Below are 19,786 nucleotides of genomic sequence, written 5' to 3'. Positions count from 1 at the left end.
CCAGCCTAAATGGCCAAGTGCCTAGCTGCTAATCTAGTTGCTACTTTACAGCTATACATACTACAAAAAAACCACTGCATTTGGTTCTAATTTGTGCCGTTGTTGGCAATTTCAGCAGACTGCTGTGGGTCCCTGTGATAGCCTCTGTCCTTCATGCCCTTGGAGATTTTTTCAAATATTTTGGCATTTTGTATTTTGGAACGGAGTTCTGATAGCACGGATTCATCTCCACATACAGTGATCAGATCCAGTACCTCCCGTTCGGTCCATGCTGGAGCTCTTTTGTGATTCTGGGACTCCATGGTCACCTCTGCTGTTGAGATCTGCACGGTCACCTGTGCTGATCAGCTTGCCACACTGGCCAAACAGGAAATGAAATTCAAAAGTTCGCGGTGCTTTTCCTGTCTACCTGGCCAGTGCATCCGAGTTCAGAGTGCTGTCCAGAGCGGTCATAATGGAGCACTGTGGGATAGCTCCCAGAGGCCATTACAGTCGAATTGCGTCCACACTAACCCAAATTAGACCCGGCGATGTCGATTTCAGCGCTAATTCCCTCGTCGGGGAGGAGTACAGAAATAGATTTTAAGAGCCAATTAAGTCAATGAAAATGGCTTTGTTGTGTGGACGGGTGCAGGGTTAAACAGATCTAACGCTGCTAAATTCGACCTAAACTCTTAGTGTAGACCAGGGCTGAGGGTCATGGTAACTAGAGGTATTCCCTGCAGACCAAAGTGGAGGTACATTGGAGAAGCATTTTGGGAACATTAAACTCTCACTGTCCTTTGCTGTATTTACTTAGTAGAAAAATGAAGAAATCCATTTTCTATCACATTGAATGTATCACTTTTCACCAGGACTAATTTTTTAAGCACTAATGCCTCTAATATTACTCTCCAAACAATCCACCATATCTACAAATTCTTCAGACTAGTGCAAGCCACCCTTACCTCATTTTTGAAAATACAACCTCCAAAGAATGATACTTTTAGATGCTTTGGAGAATCAGAATACTTTGCTGCCTACCTAATTAAGTTATTTCTTCTTTGTTCAATAACAAGATGGTGGCATATTCTAATTTGTACACAGTATGATGAACAAAATAACTATTCCAGCTGTGGGCCTCTCTGTACCTGCACAGAGTTGAACCTTTTCAGTTTAGTTCTAAAACAGATGCTTACAAGCTGATTTTATTAAATAGTACAGTAAAAGTTGTGTTATCCAGCACTTTACCAACCCGGAAAACTCTATAAACCGGCATTTCTGATCTTTATTGAAAGTTGGGTTTATAGTCCAGTTGGTGTGGGGCCAGCAGGCTCCCTACCTGGCTCCCCAGAAGCGGCGACATGTCCTTGCTGCTCCTAAGCAGAGGAACAGCCACGGGGGCTCCATGTGCTGCCGCCGCCCCGAGCACTGGCTCCACAGCTCCCATTGGCTAGGAACCATGGCCAATGGGAGTTGCTGGGGCAGCACCTGCGGGCAGAGGCAGCGCACAGAGCCGCCAAGCCATGCCTCCACCTAGAAGCAGCAGGGACATGTCACTGCTTGCGAGGAGCCACCCGAGGCACGCGCCACCTGGATCCGCCACCCTGAAATCCCTCCCGTACTCCAACCCCCTGCCCCAAGCCCCCTACCACACCCAAACTCCCTCTCAGAACCCATGCCCTGATCCCCCCTGCAACCAAACCCATTCACTCTTAGTTAACTGGAATTTTTGACTTACCGGCACCCCTTGTTCCCCCACCCCCCACCTGCTGGATAACAAAGCTTTTTAGATATTCTTGGGCCATGAGGAAACTACAAAGTGGAAAAGAGTCATTTCCTCTGGTAAGTTTATGTAAAGTGAGACACGGGGGACAGGTAACTGTATGCAATCCTTATGATTTTAAGAAAGATTTTATAGCCATGAGATTATATGGTGATTGGAAGATCTGTAGAGGCTAGGGGCCTTCTTTTTTGTGATATGCATGCTATTGTTTGGTCAGTCTCCTTTTTTGGGTTCTTTTTAAATTTTTACCTCCCTGTATTTGTAAGGGATAAGGACATACAAGAATAAAAAAGGATGAATAAATTAAAAGTCAATGTATGTAGAAATTATTCATGTTAAATATTATCATGGCACAATTATTTGAATTTTATCTGCATACGGGGCTCAATCCTGCAAGGTAATGGGTGCCCTCAACTCCCATTTAAGCCAATGGGAGTGCTCTCAGACTTTGCAGGATCAAATCCCGTATGTGAGAGGGAATAAACCTTACATTAACATTCTAGCTGCACACAATCTGCACAACCTAGAAAAGTATTGTTCAATATCTCATCGGGAGGGACAACCCTGTAACTGCCTAAAAAAGTCTTGGTCCTACCCAGTGGAGTTGAATGGATATTAATGGGGGCAGAATTTGGTTCAGTAAACGTTATCGCAGAATACATTGGTATTATACAATATCTATGGAGTTGTTAATTATCTGTGCAGATAAATGATGGCTAAAGCAGTTTTAGAATAATTTACAAATTTAATCACTATTTCAAGTGAAAAATCAACTTTATGACTTTTAAAAAATTACGTGCCGTAAAGAAGCACCTTCTATCAATGTCCATGACCTCTTTCTATATATCTATATCTACAGATTTAAATTGCTAGCAAATGTTAACAAATTGCACTTTTTCTTAGTGGAGTAATTACTATTATTAATAGTGTTTTGTGACTGAAAGGCATATCATGCAGTACAAATAAATTGGCAGGAAAATTGTATTTCTGTCTTGCATTAATTTTCACTGAATGAAATAGAGCTATAACCTGTCTTAGGGGTGGGTCTACACGGCAATAAAACACCTATGGCTCGCCTATGGCTGCTGACTTAGGCTTGCAGGGCTCGGACTGCAGGGCTATTAAATTGCAGTATAGACATTCAGGAGCATTTTACATTCACTTCACACTTATGTAAAAGAACACACAGCGTGCCGTGTGAATCAAATCCTCTGACCTTAAACTTCTTAACACTGCGGGAATGTCTACATTGCAACAAAACATTCATGGGTGGCCCATGTCAGCTGATTTGGGCTTGGGCTCCCAAACATGAATGTCTACACTGCAATTTTATAGCCCTGCAGTGTGAGCCCAGGTCAGCTGACATGGGCCAGCCACAAATGTTTTATTGCAGTGCAGACATACCCTCAGTGTTAAGAAGTTTAAGGTCAGAGGATTTGATTCACAAATGCACTGCACCCTGTTTGTTCTTTTACACAAGTGTGAAGTGAATGTAAAATGTTCCTTTTCTGATTTGGTAGCAATTTACACTCACCTGTCATTCACTTTGCAGTGGTGCAAATGACTGCACAAGTGCAGGGCAATGGAAAACTGAGCCCACAAGGAGCAATTCAAAAATATTTCATTCAGAAGCCAAGATACTATCCTTGATGAGAACATGGAACTCCCACTACTGCCAATGGGAGTTGCTTGCCTTGATTGGGGGCAGTATATGAACCAAGGAATCTTAAGAAAACAATTTCTAAACTCTGTGTTTATATTTTTGCTCTTTTTCTTATGTATTTGCTGTGATTTGACAGAGCATTTGAGGTCAGCTGTCAGACTAGCAGTGGAGATGGAGTAAAGCATCTTTATTCTAAACCCTTGCTAACACAGTTTTCAGCTGTGACTCAGACAGAGAGGGTAAGTTTACTGATTATACTCTGCTTTCTCTACTGTGGTGAAATGGGTTGCAGAGGGAACAGATCAAAAGCCAAACATTTCTGAATACTTTTTCCTTTTATGGAATACAGCTTTTATATCATCATTTCCTGGAGACTGTGTTCTAAGTTACCCAGTGATAGAAGAAAGTTCCCTGTATCCACTGATCTATATCTGACAACAAATTTGAACCCTAAGGAAATCCATTTTTACCTATCTATTTTAAGCAGAGGGTGTACAACAACAGACAAGAACTAAACAAAACTTATTTATACTGCATGTCACTCAGTGTGAGAATAAGTAGAATCTGGTGTTTGCCTTGTTTAAAACAACTAAATCTTTTATCTTATAGTCCACAAAGTGGTTTAACTGAACCTATGTTCTACTCGTCCATCCTTTTCCACTTCACTTGTGGCATTGAGTTAAAAAATAATTTTTAGAGATTTTTATTTGTAACTGATGATTTCGAAGCTGTTGCTGTTACTCCATGGTTTGGTTTCGAAATGGTATTGTGGATCATTTGATTTAATAAAAATAGCAACAGTAACATAATGATAGAATCCTTTGGGATGGAAGAAGGTCATACAGAGCCTGATCCAATGCCTGTTGATGAACATACTTCCACTGACTTGAATGGACATTTGATCATGCTCATAGTGCATCCTTATGAAACATGGCAGGACTAATTTTGTTATTCCTAAACCATTGATGGCTGCCTTGTCCAGCATTGGATATCTCCAGTGATGGTTTTTCCAAAGCATCCCTTGAAAGCTTATTTTGTTGTATGTTTTTTTAAAGAGGTTTCTAATATTTAACTTAGAGAGGTAAAGCCAGCAGCTTAATGGCAGCATGAATCAAAAGGTAACCAGCTGGCTCATGTCAGACCAGGGAGCATCTGGCACTCTACACTACAACCCTGGGACTGTAACCTGGTTTCCACGTGGAGGTTCTGAGCCCTGGTGGTTTTAAGGCTGCATCCTGTCTCCCAATATCCCAAAATAAGTCACTTCACCTTCACAGGGGAATGGTGGTGAACTCTGAAGAGTTTCTAGTGAATTATTTTCCCTACTACAGGTTTTCTGTGGGAGGGCAGATCAGATCCTACCATTCTTGCTATAGTGCATTGTTAGTGATTGTCTGTCCTTTGACACTTGAGATTCCACTCCATCCGAGCTCTGCTTATGGGGCCACAGGAGCAACCCCAATTGATGCCAGTGATGTAAGGTCACTCCTGTGAATGATCGGGTGTGAAGGAGCCACTCCTCTCCTCTCCTTCCCACCCGTGACCCAGCATGCCTCTTTTTACCCCTTACACCCAAGGGAAGGGAGACTGCAGGAAGTGTCAGGGTAAATTCTCCACTGGTTATTCCCAGTGAGTTTAAGGCCAGTTTGTTGCTTATGTAATACCTCTGCCTTAGTGTACCAGAGAATCTGACCCCGTACGTTTTACAGTTTAAAGTGTCTAAATAAAAAACTGGAATGCTAATGCATGTGTCTTTATTAGGAAAGAAAGTATATGCTCATATTTTGCAAAAATCCTAGGCCCTCTAAGACACTGTGGAAGTGTATAGGAGACACAAAAGCACCTCAGTTAGCCAAGGGAGAGTGTTTTCTAGAGATGGGGTTGGGCACCAAAGGAGATGTGACAGGGTCAGGAGAGGGAGTTTTCTTAGTGCTCAGCAATACAGAGATTCTTGGGTGCTCCTGGCTCCAAAGTAGCCCATCAGCAGCCTGAGTAAGGCTCTAATTTTATGCCAGAGGCTGCTCCAGGCCCCAGCCACCCAGGATCCAGGCACTGCCATGGTGGCTTAAATTAACCTGTATCCCACCAGCCCCCTAGGCTGTACTTTCTGAGAGGCACAGAACAGAATCTGTCCCTCTGCATTATATGCAAGAGTGGGTGGGTGGTGGTGTTGTTTTTAATCAAAATAAGTGACTGAACCTTGAGGTGTTAAAACTGTGCATTGTTGTCTTTTTTTTTTTTATTTGAATTTGGTGCTCATCAAAGTAAGACATATTAGGCTAAGTAGGTAGCTGGCAGTATGAAAGATTTCACATCTAGCAGTGTAGCAGGCATGACTCTGTCCTGGCCTGAAATAATTCCTGATATTTCAGCCCCAGGGTTCTCTTGAGTACTTGTCTGTCAGCTATGCCAAATTATATGATGTGCCAAATTATATGTTTCTATGTCTACTGAGAATTAGGTAAAACAACCAAATTCATTTTCCTTTGTGACCTGAGAAAGGACTGAATCCATCTTTTATGGAGTAATGTGCTCAAGCTCTAAAGCTGTTTTGGATCCAAATTTTCACCAAGTTCAGAGGTTGCTCAGATCGCAGCATTTTGTTCGATCCTATGTCTCCGGAGATGAAAAGTAAGGGTTTGTTTACATTATAGAGTAACACCCTTTAGTGACTTCTAAAGGACACTAACATGTTGTGCACTAATTGGTCCATGTGCACTAAAGGTTCTGTAGTGTGCTTTAACCTAGCACTGTTTCAAAGAGCACTACATTAAAGCACACCAGCAGAGTCATGGCACTTTTGTAGCTGCTGCTATGACTCCTGTGACCAGTGTCACTAGTGTAATTCACCAAAGCAAGCATGGCAACAGTTTTAAAAGTCAGCCTGGGAAAATCAAACTTTTGCTAGACAAATTCTTCCTGTTCTTTCATGAAACAGTTAGATCAAAACTTTTTATGTTAGTAAAAGACAGTTTACAATTAACAGTTCATGTAAAAGGCATTGAATATTAAATTATCTGTGCCTCGTCTTCCTCCAGACAAAACAATCTCCCACTGAAGAGTAAAGATTGAGTAGACTTTGTAGAATTCTATATTTATTACCATTTTTGACTGATAATACCAATATTTATTTTTTAGCATTTTTTTTCTATTTTTATCAATTTAAACTTTCACAGTTGTGGAAAATTAAGCAGAGACACTCAGATAAGTTATTTAATGTTAGTAGACATTGAGATTCAAAAAGTTAAAACTTACAGTTGTTAAAAATCCAAATTGTCAATATCCTATGTCAAAATATATAAAATAAATAGCCTTACATCAAACTCTAATAAGTACCGAAGCAGCATTTTTCTTACTTTGCTTATCTGTAAATTTGGATTATAATCCATAGTGTGTGTGTGTGTGTGTGTGTAATGAAATCCATGTTTATTGACGTACCAATAAAAAGCTAATCCGTCAAGACTAGGAATGATGCAGTGATTCAGAGTTGGGAGAAAATAATAGGGTTCAAGTGTTGAACCTGTTCAGGATTGGTAGGCTACTCTATCCTTTACTGACCGAGAACTGTAGGTGGTGATTATTCTTCTCAGTGCACACAGACATAATGTATCTGCTGTTCACCAGCCAGAAAATGAATATAGTTAACATTTGCCTTCATGGTAAACTGAGCAGTGAGTTCTGCCTCTGATATCCACCTTGTTCTGTGATTTAGTTAGTGTGTGTTAAGAGGACATTAAATAATACACATACGTGTTTGTTCCTCATTTCTTCTCTCTTGTGCCTCCTATTAGTGATACTGAGAGCTAACAAAACAATAAATGTAAATTCAAGCCATGATGTTTCTCTAATTTTTACCAGCACATAAATTTTAGCAGGTAGCTGATACTTCGGGAGATAAATTGAACAAAGAGAGAATATTAATTACCCATCTGCCTAGTGGATACTGTTTCTATTTTGTTTAATTTATAGTTGAAGTTTAAACTAGAAAATTAAGAATCTTACAGTAATGCACCAACAAGCTGTTGTTGGTTAGAGTTTCATAGTAACATGAACAATAAGAAGGTAGTTAGTATGCAAGCCAGATCTGCCCTACTTTAATGGAACCAGGATAACTAAGCAGTTGATCGGTCTTTGCTAATTTGATAGAATCATTAAATCATACATCAACAAATCTGACTTGCTCACTCAGTGAGTTGTTTTGGTTTAGCTGTAGAAAGTTGTCCAACTGCTGTGTAAGTGTATATACACACACCCATGCACTGATGTCAAACCCAATCTAGTTTGCATTCTCTCTAACCAATACCTCTTTTCAGTGCAATAGTATTTATTTGCTTTTATGGTAGGGTGACTGTAGTCCTGCATTCTGTCCAGGGAAGCCTATCTGAAGCAGGACCTTTGTGTGAGGCAATTAACAAAATCCAGCCACTGAGTAGATTAAACTCTTATGTGTTTACTAACCATGTTCCTAAACTGACCACCAGGGGTCGCAGTAAGGTTTTAGTGCTTAGTTTGTGACTACAATACAGAGTGAACACCACTTAAAATAATTCTTCACGTTATATAGCATTTTTCCTCTTCAACTTGCTTTATAGACATTAACTAATTAACCCTTACAATATCCACGTGAAGTGGGTATTATCATCCCCTATTTGATGGAAAAGCTAAGTAAGAGGTGTTAAGGGGACAACATTTTTAAGCATCCATTAATCTGAGGTACCTCAATTTTTAGGTATCCAATCTGAGACACCAAGGGTCTGGTTTGTTTTTTAGAGGCATCATGAACCTACAGCTTCCACTGATTTCCACTGGAGTTGTGGCTGCTTCGCACCTCTGAAGTAGTTTCTAGAGTAAGATAATAGTTCTAACACCTCTCGTTTAGGCATCCAAAATTAGTGGAAGTTTTTGTGGATTTGAACTTGGAAGCAAATTTTCAGAGTTGATGTCTGAGACAAGATTCAGAAGTTACTGGCTCCCAGTTCTGTGCTCACACCACTAAACCAGGCTCTTAGTCTGAGCATAGACAGTACATAATGAAAACATTGAAGGTGTATATATACTTACAGGACTGCAGTTGTAACCCACACACCTCCTGGGTGTGGTGTTCTGTCCCATCTGGTGGCACTGAGATCAGTTAGAGAGAGAGAGATTAATGAGTCTGCTCTACAGCCTTAGCTAAGGGCCATATCATAGGCGCCAACTCCATGGGTGCTCTGAGGCTGGAGTACCCACGGGGAAAAATTAGTGGGTGCTCTGCACCCACTGGGAGCCAAGTTCTCCTCCCGCCGCCCCATCTCGTCCTCTCCCCCTCCCGCCCCCGCAGCACACCATGTCCCCGCTCCTCCACCTACCTCCCAGCGCTTCCTGCCCGGCCGCCACCAAACAGCTGTTTGGCAGCATTAGCACGCTCCGGGTGGGTGGGGAGGAGCGGAAACGTAGCACTCTCAGGGGAAGAGGCAGGGCTGGGATTTGGGGAAGGAGTTGTAATATTGGCAGAGAGGGGGCGGAGTTGGGGCGGGGACTTTGGGGAAGGGGTGGAAAGAGGCTGGAAAGGGGTGGGGCCTCATGGAAGAGGTGGAGTGGGGGCAGAGCGGGGGTCGAGCACTCACGTGAAAGAGGGGAAATTGGCGCCTATGGGCCATATGGCTTTAGCTCATGCAGTAGAGGCTCATGAACTAAGCTCCAGAGGTCCCAGTTTCGATCCTGACCACGAACCACCGGGGTCTGTCAGTGTTACACAGTGCTAATATTTTTCTATCTTTAATTACAGTAACAAATCTATATAATACAATTTAAAATGATAGGATTGTGCACTTTAACTCTGTTCTTCTAATAAAGTAGCAGTTGCTTTCTTTCCCCCTTGTTGCTAATAGATTTTATGCAAATGGAGCCATAAAATTCCTGCCAACCTTTATTTGGCATAATTGTTTTTTTCACTTTGCATAACTCTCACTGGAAAAGAGATGCCCCAGGCTTACCTGGGTTCTTTGGAAGAGACCTAATAGCTATGGGAAGCTAGTAATTTACCACAGAAACCTCAAAACTCTAAGCTTGCTAAAAATACATGTCCCACATTTTTTCGGCATTCTTAAAAGCAGAAAAAATCCTCTTGAAAAGTACAAGTAAGAAAGAGTCCCCGGGAAATATGTTCTTGGACCGTGATGACTATATTGCCTTAATAAGTCCACCAGGTAGTCTTTTCTTTGAAGCAAAAGTTGTAATATATGATCTTGATTACTATATAGTCCCTGTCACCCAAATGGATCCAAAAGCTGTACAAATGATTTCCATAAGAATTACAGTAACCACCGCTGAAATTCAGCTACTCTTGGGGTTAAATATTGTAGGTGTTTACCTGTGTTCTCAGCAACACTGCCTGATAGTTTAAGACAGGAAGCGAAGAATACTTCCTCCCGTTGAAAGTGCATAGAGAATTTAGGTAGGCAAATATAATTTCCAGAGTTGAAATTTGGTCAGGACAAGAGTTAATATCTTCGGCTTTGCAAAAATGGCTACAGGATCAGACAGGACAAAGCCCTTAACGCTAGTGTTAGCTATTGATGCATTACCTAGTGCAAAATAGTGGCACTGAACCTCAAACCCACTTGAACTGAGCCAGGTTTCAGAGTAGCAGCCATGTTAGTCTGTATCTGCAAAAAGAAAAGGAGTATTTGTGACACCTTAGAGACTAACAAATTTATTTGAGCATAAGCTTTCGTGAGCTACAGTTCACTCCGATGAAGTGAGTTGTAGCTCATGAAAGCTTATGCTCAAATAAATTTGTTAGTCTCTAAGGTGCCACAAATACTCCTTTTCTTTGAACTGAGCCAGGCATTCAAGATTTAATGTGTTCATCAGCTTTGTTCTAGTCTCCTGAATGTTTGGTGAACATGGACTGAATGTCTGCATAGCTTGGAAGCCAGTAAACCTCCATTCCTGAAATCAGCCTCCCTTCTTCTTTCCCCCAATAATACTAGAGTAATCTAAAGTAAGACGGGGGGCTCTGATGAGTGTGAGAGGGCTAGAAAGCTGGCTGAGGCTTGTTCTTAGGATATTCCAGTTTGTTAAACCCAAACCACTAAAAAAAAAAACGTGCAGAGGTATGATTCAATTGTAACTGCAGGAGTGAGCCTCCAGGGACCAATTTGTGAAAACCCTTTACTAACCAAACTGTGCATACCATACCTATTCAATACTAGCTCAGAGGAAAAGTGGCACCTCCTGAATCAGCAACATTTCCTCTTGGGGATTTTCCTTTCTCATCCTCCTTAGCATATCAGATCTGAGATCACATTCTGCAGTAGTAAGGTTGCAGTGTTTGTTCAGGGATATATTGTAGGTATCAATTGCACACTCTCCATTTTTTAGAGAGCTTTTTGAAAGGGCAGTTTATAGTCACAAGCGAATCAGATGCGGAAAGTCTGAAAAATCTCCTAAGAAACTGGAAAAAAAAATGAAGCAAAATAAGGAATAAATATATAAATATTCTTTTAAATATTTTATCATGTTATATTTGATCTTTGAAATTTTAGTTAATAAAATGCAAGAAGACACATCATTTTTAATTTTAAACTTTATTACTGTTTGTTGTTATAAAGTGATCCCCAGTGTTTGAACATAGATTTTAAATGGATTTGATTTGTATTTTTGGCATACACTATAGTCTGTGGATCACAAGGCATCTCAGTGCTTATCCCTTGAGGTTAACTTGAAACAGACATTCCCAGCAGTGCATGGTCTTTTTAGTCCACATTGCAGTCCATCGTGTCTCTCACCACCTACCATGCCAACCCTACCTGAAGACGAGGGACAGACACCAGAAGCACAACTCACCAGTTCTTCTCCAGTCAAAGTAAGCAAACTTAAAAATCTATTCTATTAATACTGTGTTGCACAAATCTAAGACTGAACCCTATCACTTTGTATACTTTCTGAAGTTTGTAAAATTATATACAGATTTTGTACATAGCTTTTATAAAGGAAAATCATGCCTCAGCAATCTATTAGAATGCTTTGAGGGTGTCAACAAATATGTGAACTAAGGTGATCCAGTGGATATAGTGTACTTGAACTTTCAGAAAGCTACATGGTCCCTCACCAAAGGCTCTTTGGCAAAATAGGTGGTCATGGGATGAGAGGGAAGGTCTTCTCGTGGATCAGTAACTGGTTAAAAGATGGGAAACAAAGGGTAGGAATAAATGGTCAGTTGTTACAATGGAGATAGATAGGTAAATAGCGGAGTCCCCCAAATCTCTGTAGTGGGACCAGTGCTGTTCAACTTAGTAAATTATCTGGAAAAGGGGGTAAACAGTGAGGTGGCAAAGTTTGCAGATGATATTAAACTACTCAAGACAGATACTCAAGTCCAAAGCTGACTGTGAAGCGTTACAAAGGGATCTCAGTAACCTGAGCGACTGTGCAATAATATGACAGATGAAATTCAATGTTAGTGAGTGCAAAGTAACGCACATTGGAAAAAATCGTCCCAACTATACATACAAAATGATGGCATCTAAATTGGCTGTTACCACTCAAGAAAGAGATCTTGGAGTCATCCTGAAGAGTTCTCTGAAAACGTTGGTTCAGCGTGCAGTGGTAGTCCAAAAAAGATAGCAGAATGTTAGGAACAATAAGGAAAGGGAGAGATAATAAGACCAAAAATATAATGCCACTATATTAATCTGTGAATACTGCATGCAGTTCTGGTTGCCCCATCTCAAAAAAGATATTTTAGAACTTGAAAAAGTACAGAGAAGGGCAACAAAAATGATTAGGGGTATGGAACAGCTGCCATAAGAGGAGAAATTAAAAAGACTGGGGCTGTTTAGCTTAGAAAAGAGATGATTAAGGGAGGATATGACAGAAGTCTATAAAATCATCAGTGGTGTGGAGAAAGTGAATAGGGGAGTGTTATTCACTCCTTCACATAACACAAAACCAGGGATCACCCATTGACATTAATAGGCAGCAAGTTTAAAACAAATATAAGGAAGTACTTCTTCACATAACACCCACTCAGCCTGTGGAACTCATTGGCAAGGAATGATGTGAAGGCCAAAATATAACTTGGCTCTAAAAAGAATTGAAGGATAGGTCCATCAGTGGCTATTAGCCAAGATGGTCGTGGATGCAACCCCATGCTCTGGGTATCCCTAAGCCTTTGTTTGCCAGAAGCTGGGACTGGATGACCAGGGATGGATCACTAGATAGATTGCACTTTTCTGTTCAGTCCCTCTGAAGTATCTGACACCAACCACAGTCAGAAGACAGCAGATTGGGCTAGCTGAACCATTGGTTTGGTCCTGTTGATCAGTATTTGTATACTTAAAGTTCTTCCATTACATCAAATGGTTTATATATATAATGGATGAGAGCTCTACTTTTTCAAGTATAGTACCTTCAGTTTGTTTTGGAAACTTATATTACTTACTTATTATAACATTCTTTGCTATTTATTCCAAAGCTGCCCAAAAATGTCATGTTCTTCCAGAGACCATGAATAAAAAAGAATTATGAAAACATACGCATACTGTCTGTTTTATTGCAACAAGGAATTGGAGTAATTTTCTTTGCATTTTCAGAACTAAATTGCAGTATAATGTACAATAACTTAACATCTGAGGAAAGAACTGAGTCTTGTAGACGCTTTAAGCTAAAACTAGAAGCACTGTTGCCCTCAGAGCTACAGAGCTTGTTTCTGAAGATGTTATCTTGTTGATGCATGATGGAAATCTATTCTGTCTACAGCATCTATCAGCACTTCACTCATCACAACGGTATCTGATCATGTAACAAAATTACATAAAGTCCAAATGGGTAGGCTACATAGAAGTCTACATGCAAATTTGTAATTTTAGATAAATAACCAATAAAATACAGTTTGGCCTTCAAATAATTTGTATGTTCCTTTAAAGATTTTTTTTAAAAAATTTCTCAACCAATTGGTTTTTTTTAACAAAAATCCTATTCTTTCCTGAGATAAGTATGAATGTCTAGCTGAACAAAACAACATCCTTACATATAACAATTAAAGAATCACAGCCCCACCAGGTTATCCTGTTTTATGCAACCTGGTGAAAATGTAGAGAGGATTTATATCCTGGCATGATTTCAGTTAAAATTTATCATTGTCACTGGAGCTAGGACACTGTATTCTACACTTTGGATAAAAACATCCGCTTCTTTTCTTTTAATATCATAGGAAAATATTGTCAGCAATGAACCCTTCATTGATTTGTCATGCATTCCATCAAAATTGCACATTTTGCTGAGGGTTAGTTTCCTGGTTTCAGATAAACACCCCAGTTGGATTCAAGTTTAGCAAACGATTAGTTGGGAACATACAGTAGGTCAAGCAGATTACTTTTATCTGTCATGTGCAAATTGTATTTGAATGTACTAGATACTCATTGTGAGCTTGCTAGGCAGGGCACATTAGAAGAGGACTAGTATGAGAAACATGAACATCTAGCCCTAAAAATTTTTTTAATCTGGATGGATATAACAGCATAGCCTCCTGTTCTAAAAACAAGTTTAAAATAAACTACAGTAAGTGACAGATTATGAATCTTTGTTTACCAGGCAAAACACTTGCTTTTCAGAGGAATGTCATTTTAAGGGGTAAGAAAACAGAAGAAAGAATTTAAGCAACAAGCTACTTTTAATCCTATCTAAATGTTTGGAACAAGGATTACAACTGGCAAATGTCTGGGCTAGGAGTTGAACGTGTATGTGCCTGTCACCACCAGTGGGCCGTACTGCAGCCTGAGTCCTACAGCATAATCTAGATATTAGCTTAAAATAATGATAAATAAAGTAGTTCTGTTTTTCACTAGCTGGAAAAATTCCCACTGAAGTCAATAGAAGCAGGGTTTTAAGTAAGGAGGAACACAGCTCCCTTTCAGGTTGGTGAAATGAGGACTTGCCAAGCAGGGGCAAGTCGGAGAAGCAGGAGAAGCTAGTGACTGATGGAGGAATTTCTGGGGCTCTGATCCTTTCCTGCTACTAAACAGAGTAACAGTAGTATCTGCTGGGAGAAGAGATGTCCCAACTTGAAGTCTTCCTACCTTCCTCTTTTTTCAGATACTAATATTTATCCTCTAGGAGGCCCTCATTCTCTATAGGAGATAAACTCCATCCTATCTGCTTCCTTTATGTAGAACCTCTTTCTAGAAATTTTTAAGATATTTAAACTGCAGAAAATAGCATTGGGTTTTCCAAAATTTAAGGAAGAAACCTTGGGTCCATGTTTTTAATTTATTTTTACATCAATACAGATTCTCCAACTTGCCCAAGTCAAAACAACAATATTGGGTATGATTTTCAAAAGTACTCAGCATTGGCCTAACTCTGCTCCCATTTACTTTAGTGGGAAATGAGTTAGGCTGATGCTGAAGGCTTTTGAAAATCCCACTCAGTGACTTTAGGAAAAAGGATTGGTAAATACTAGGGATGTGCACCTACCCAGCTCCACACACTGCCCACACGCATGCACCCTGTTGCTTGGTTGGCTAAGGGTCTGCTTGTGGACATGTATGCCTTACAGATACATTTCTCCTTTTCTCTTCTCTCTTCTCCCTGCTCTCTTCTTCCTACTGCATCTTATCTCCACAGCATGATGCAACATTGAGACCTGTAATAACGGACACCAAAATTGGTGAGCGTGAGCACCCCCTCCTATTCTGATGCACTCTAACCCCAGACACTGAATAGGAATGTTGCCTGAATAGGGAGTGCAGGATAGGTCTTGTGTGTGTCCTGCCCCCATAGAACATTAAACAGATTTTTTTTTGACAAGACCATTCATTCAGCACTGAAATGGTTTATACAGAATGAGTCAGCAGTGTGCCCTTGTTGCCAAGAAGGCCAATGGCATTTTGGGATGTATAAGTAGGGGCATAGCGAGCAGATCGAGGGATGTGATCATTCCCCTCTATTCGACATTGGTGAGGCCTCATCTGGAGTACTGTGTCCAGTTTTGGGCCCCACACTACAAGAAGGATGTGGATAAATTGGAGAGAGTCCAGCGAAGGGCAACAAAAATGATTAGGGGTCTAGAACACATGACTTATGAGGAGAGGCTGAGGGAGCTGGGATTGTTTAGCCTGCAGAAGAGAAGAATGAGGGGGGATTTGATAGCTGCTTTCAACTACCTGAAAGGGGGTTCCAAAGAGGATGGCTCTAGACTGTTCTCAATGGTAGCAGATGACAGAACGAGGAGTAATGGTCTCAAGTTGCAGTGGGGGAGGTTTAGATTGGATATTAGGAAAAACTTTTTCACTAAGAGGGTGGTGAAACACTGGAATGCATTACCTAGGGAGGTGGTAGAATCTCCTTCCTTAGAGGTGTTTAAGGTCAGGCTTGACAAAGCCCTGGTTGGGATGATTTAACTGGGAATTGGTCCTGCTTCGAGCAGGGGGTTGGACTAGATGACCTTCTGGGGTCCCTTCCAACCCTGATATTCTATGATTCTATGATTGCTCAGGACACAAATCGTATCCCTTTTTCTGACTTTGATGTTGTGTCCCTTTATAAATTCACTTTCTTAGAATGAACTGACTTGCAATAACAACCAGAATCAATTGATCATAGGGTTTTAGAATTAAAAAAAAATTGAAGTTTCCTACAATTACATGAAGAAGCTAGAGACTAAATTATCTGGGGATATGTGATAGCAGATTTTTGAGGCTGTGTGTAATTCTCACCTGGGATTAGAACCTGGCTGTCTCAAGCCTTCTGTATTCTTTTCCAACTGCATGTTATCAGGGTCCAATGGAAGCTCTCCCTTTCCCTCTTTTTAGTATAGAGAGTCCCTTTACCATCTTCAAGCTGCCTCCTTCTTCAACTATAATCTTATTTTACTGGCTCTCCTGAGTTCTGATGACATATCATCCTATTATATTTTTAACTTTTCTTTTAGACCATTTACTTTATTCCATCATCCAGATCTTGATATTGCTCCTTTGACTGTTTTATTCCAAATTGTATGAGATACTGATTTTCTTTTAAATTGCTGGTTCTTATCCCCTTTATTTTGAAAGGGAAAAAAGCCTCTCATTTTTATTCTGTCTTGCTCTCCTATCAAGAGAGCTACAACTGTGAATCTCAGTATGCTACTGCCCTCTCTATGCCCCCAGTTCAGTAAATCACTTAAGTATATGTTTAAAGATGAGTTTAAGCCCCTTCGAAATCAAAGTTAAATTAAGCATGTGGCTATGTGCTTTGCTGAATAGGAATGGTTTTACGCATATGCTTAAAGTTAACTACATGCTTAAATACCTTGTGGAATTGGGGCCTAAGCGGGAAAGGAAAAAAAACATTTTAGTTGTCAGAACATTCTATGATAACAATAGCCAATCCTTGTGTTACATGAGTTACTTAAAACAAGAATCCATTTAACTAAAGGTTTCAGAGTAACAGCCGTGTTAGTCTGTATTCACAAAAAGAAAAGGAGTACTTGTGGCACCTTAGAGACTAACCAATTTATTTGAGCATGAGCTTTCGTGAGCTAGAGCTCACTTCATCGGAAGCTCATGCTCAAATAAATTGGTTAGTCTAAGGTACCCCAAGTACTCCTTTTCATTTAACTAAAATAAGATTTACTCGATGGGTTTATTTTAAGGATAATCTGGTCAACTAAACTAAATATTTGTTATCTAGGTACCTGTATTGTCCTTGATTTCTCATGTACCCAAAACTCCCATTGACATCAATGAATTTTCAGTATGCCCCAGTATTGCAGGATCAAACTCTAATGTAAAAGATAGATAATTTAAATATTGGGTTGTCAATGCAAAAATTGACTTCCACAGGTAGGGAATGTAGGATTGTTTTCTTAGTTTAATTAAATTAGTTATTACTTTCTACTTCAAAGACTTTTACGCAAAGTAAGCAGTCATGGGATAAGAGGGACGGTCCTCTCATGGATTAGTAACTGGTTAAAAGATGGGAAACAAAGGGTAGGAATAAATGGTCAGTTGTTGCTATGGGGACAAGTAAATAGCAGAGCCCCCAAGGCTCTGTTCTAGGACAAGTGCTGTTCAACCTATTCATAAATTATCTGGAAAAGGGAGTGTCAAGGTTCCTTCCCCACTCTGAACTCTAGGGTACAGATGTGGGGACCTGCATGAAAACCTCCTAAGCTTATTTTTACCAGCTTAGGTTAAAACTTCCCCAAGATACAAATTATTTTACCTTTTGCCCTTGGACTTTATTGCTGCCACCACCAAGCGTCTAACAGATATATAACTGGGAAAGAGCCCGCTTGGAAACGTCTTTTCCCCCCAAAATCCTCCCCAAATCCTGGGGAAGGCTTGATAAAAATCCTCACCAATTTGCATAGGTGAACACAGACCCAAACCCTTGGATCTTAAGAACAATGAAAAAGCAATCAGGTTCTTAAAAGAAGAATTTTAATTGAAGAAAAAGTAAAAGAATCACCTCTGTAAAATCAGGATGGTAAATATGTTTTCAATCTAGTTACCCTGTAAGGTAGAGAATCCCTCTAGGCAAAACCTTAATTTACAAAAAGACACAAAAACAGGAATATCCATTCCATTCAGCACAGCTTATTTTCTCAGCCATTTAAACAAACAGAATCTAACACATATCTAGCTAGGTTACTTACTAAGTTCTAAGACTCCATTCCTTTCTGTTCCTGGCAAAAGCATCACACAGACAGAGAGAACCTTTGTTTCTCCCACCTCCAGCTTTTTAAAGTATCTTGTCTCCTCATTGGTCATTTTGGTCTGGTGCCAGCGAGGTTACCTTTAGCTTCTTAACCCTTTAAAGGTGTTTACCCTTCCCTTTATATTTATGACACGCCTCCCAAATCACAGATAGGGTGAAACGCTGGCTGGGATTTCTTCCTGGAGCTCTAGGAGAAAACAGAGTTAATAAGACACATGCACTCTAAATATACTACCAAATATATAAAGACTAACAATATTTTCCACATCTCAAGGACGATTTTAACCAGTTGATTCTGGGAAACTTGCATGGGAGAGTGCATCAGCCACTTTGTTAGAAGCTCCTGAAATGTGTTGGATGTCGAAATCAAAATCTTGGAGAGCTAAACTCCACGGAAGAAGTTTTTTGTTATTTCCCATGGTGGTATGAAGCCACTGTAGCGCAGCATGGTCGATTTGCAGGTGGAAAAGCCGTCCCCAAACATATGGGTGTAGCTTTTCCAGAGCGTAGACAATGGCGTAACATTCTTTTTCACTGACTGACCAGTTGCTTTCCCTCTCAGACAGCTTCTTTCTGAGAAACACTACAGGGTGGAATTCTTGATCCGGTCCTTCCTGCATTAAAACTGCTCCCACACCACGCTCGGATGCATCTGTAGTTACTAGGAACGGTTTGTCAAAGTCTGGGGCCCTTAGTACAGGGTCAGACATGAGTGTCGCTTTAAGCTGGTTAAAGGCCTTCTGACACTCTTTGGTCCACTGAATGGCATTTGGCTGTTTCTTTTGGGTTAGGTCTGTCAGTGGGGCGGTGATTTGGCTGTATTATGGTACAAATGGCCTGTAATAACCGGCCAAGCCTAAGAAGGATTGAACCTGTTTCTTTGACTTTGGGACAGGCCACTTTTGGATAGCATCCATTTTGGCCTGTAGGGGGTTGATAGTTCCTTGACCCACCTGGTGTCCAAGATAAGTCACTCTGTTTAGGCCTATTTGACACTTCTTAGCCTTAACAGTTAATCCTGCCTCCCTTATGCGCTCAAGGACTTTTTGTAGATGTTCCAGGTGTTCTGCCCAGGAATCCAAAAATATGGCCACGTCGTCAAGGTAGGCGACTGCATATTCTCCTAATCCCGCTAGGAGACCATCTACAAGTCTTTGGAAAGTGGCGGGTGCATTTCGCAGCCCGAAAGGGAGTACATTAAATTCATACAGCCCGACATGTGTGGTAAAGGCTGACATTTCTTTGGCGGATTCATCTAGCGGTACCTGCCAGTACCCCTTGGTTAAGTCCAAAGTAGAGATGAACTGGGCCCGTCCCAGTTTCTCTAATAGTTCATCTGTGCGTGGCATTGGATAGTTGTCTGGGCGAGTTACAGCATTTAGCTTACGGTAGTCCATGCAAAAACGTATCTCCCCATCTGGTTTGGGAACTAGAACCGCTGGAGATGCCCATGCACTGCCAGAGGGGCGGATTACACCTGTCTGTAACATATCCTGGATCTCCCGTTCTATAGCAGTTTTAGCTTGAGGAGACACCCGGTAAGGTTGGACTTTAATTGGGTGAGCATTACCTGTGTCAATGGAGTCGTATGCCCGTTCAGTCAGTCCTGGGGTGGCTGACAACGTCAGCACGTAGCTAGTGCACAGCTCCTGGATCTGCTGTCGCTGCATACG

General features: G+C 40.7%; 1 protein-coding gene across 2 annotated transcripts in view; it reads left to right on the top strand.

Annotated features, from left to right (window-relative positions):
* IRAG1 (inositol 1,4,5-triphosphate receptor associated 1) overlaps positions 1–19,786 on the top strand; it is a 119,511-nt gene that overhangs the window by 27,676 nt on the left and 72,049 nt on the right. The window contains exons 3-4 of one of the 2 annotated variants that reach the window (XM_084632705.1): positions 3,565–3,667; positions 11,089–11,277. In XM_084632705.1, the coding sequence (XP_084488831.1) occupies positions 11,209–11,277 (69 nt within the window). In that variant the 5' untranslated portion in view covers positions 3,565–3,667; positions 11,089–11,208. Of the gene's footprint in view, positions 1–3,564; positions 3,668–11,088; positions 11,278–19,786 lie in introns of those variants that run through there. The other variant, XM_084632706.1, reaches the window with a different exon arrangement.

The sequence above is a fragment of the Lepidochelys olivacea genome (assembly GCF_965140295.1).
Source record: "Lepidochelys olivacea isolate rLepOli2 genome assembly, chromosome: 6".
NCBI lineage: Eukaryota > Metazoa > Chordata > Testudines > Cheloniidae > Lepidochelys > Lepidochelys olivacea.
This window is presented reverse-complemented; position numbering and strand designations above follow the sequence as displayed.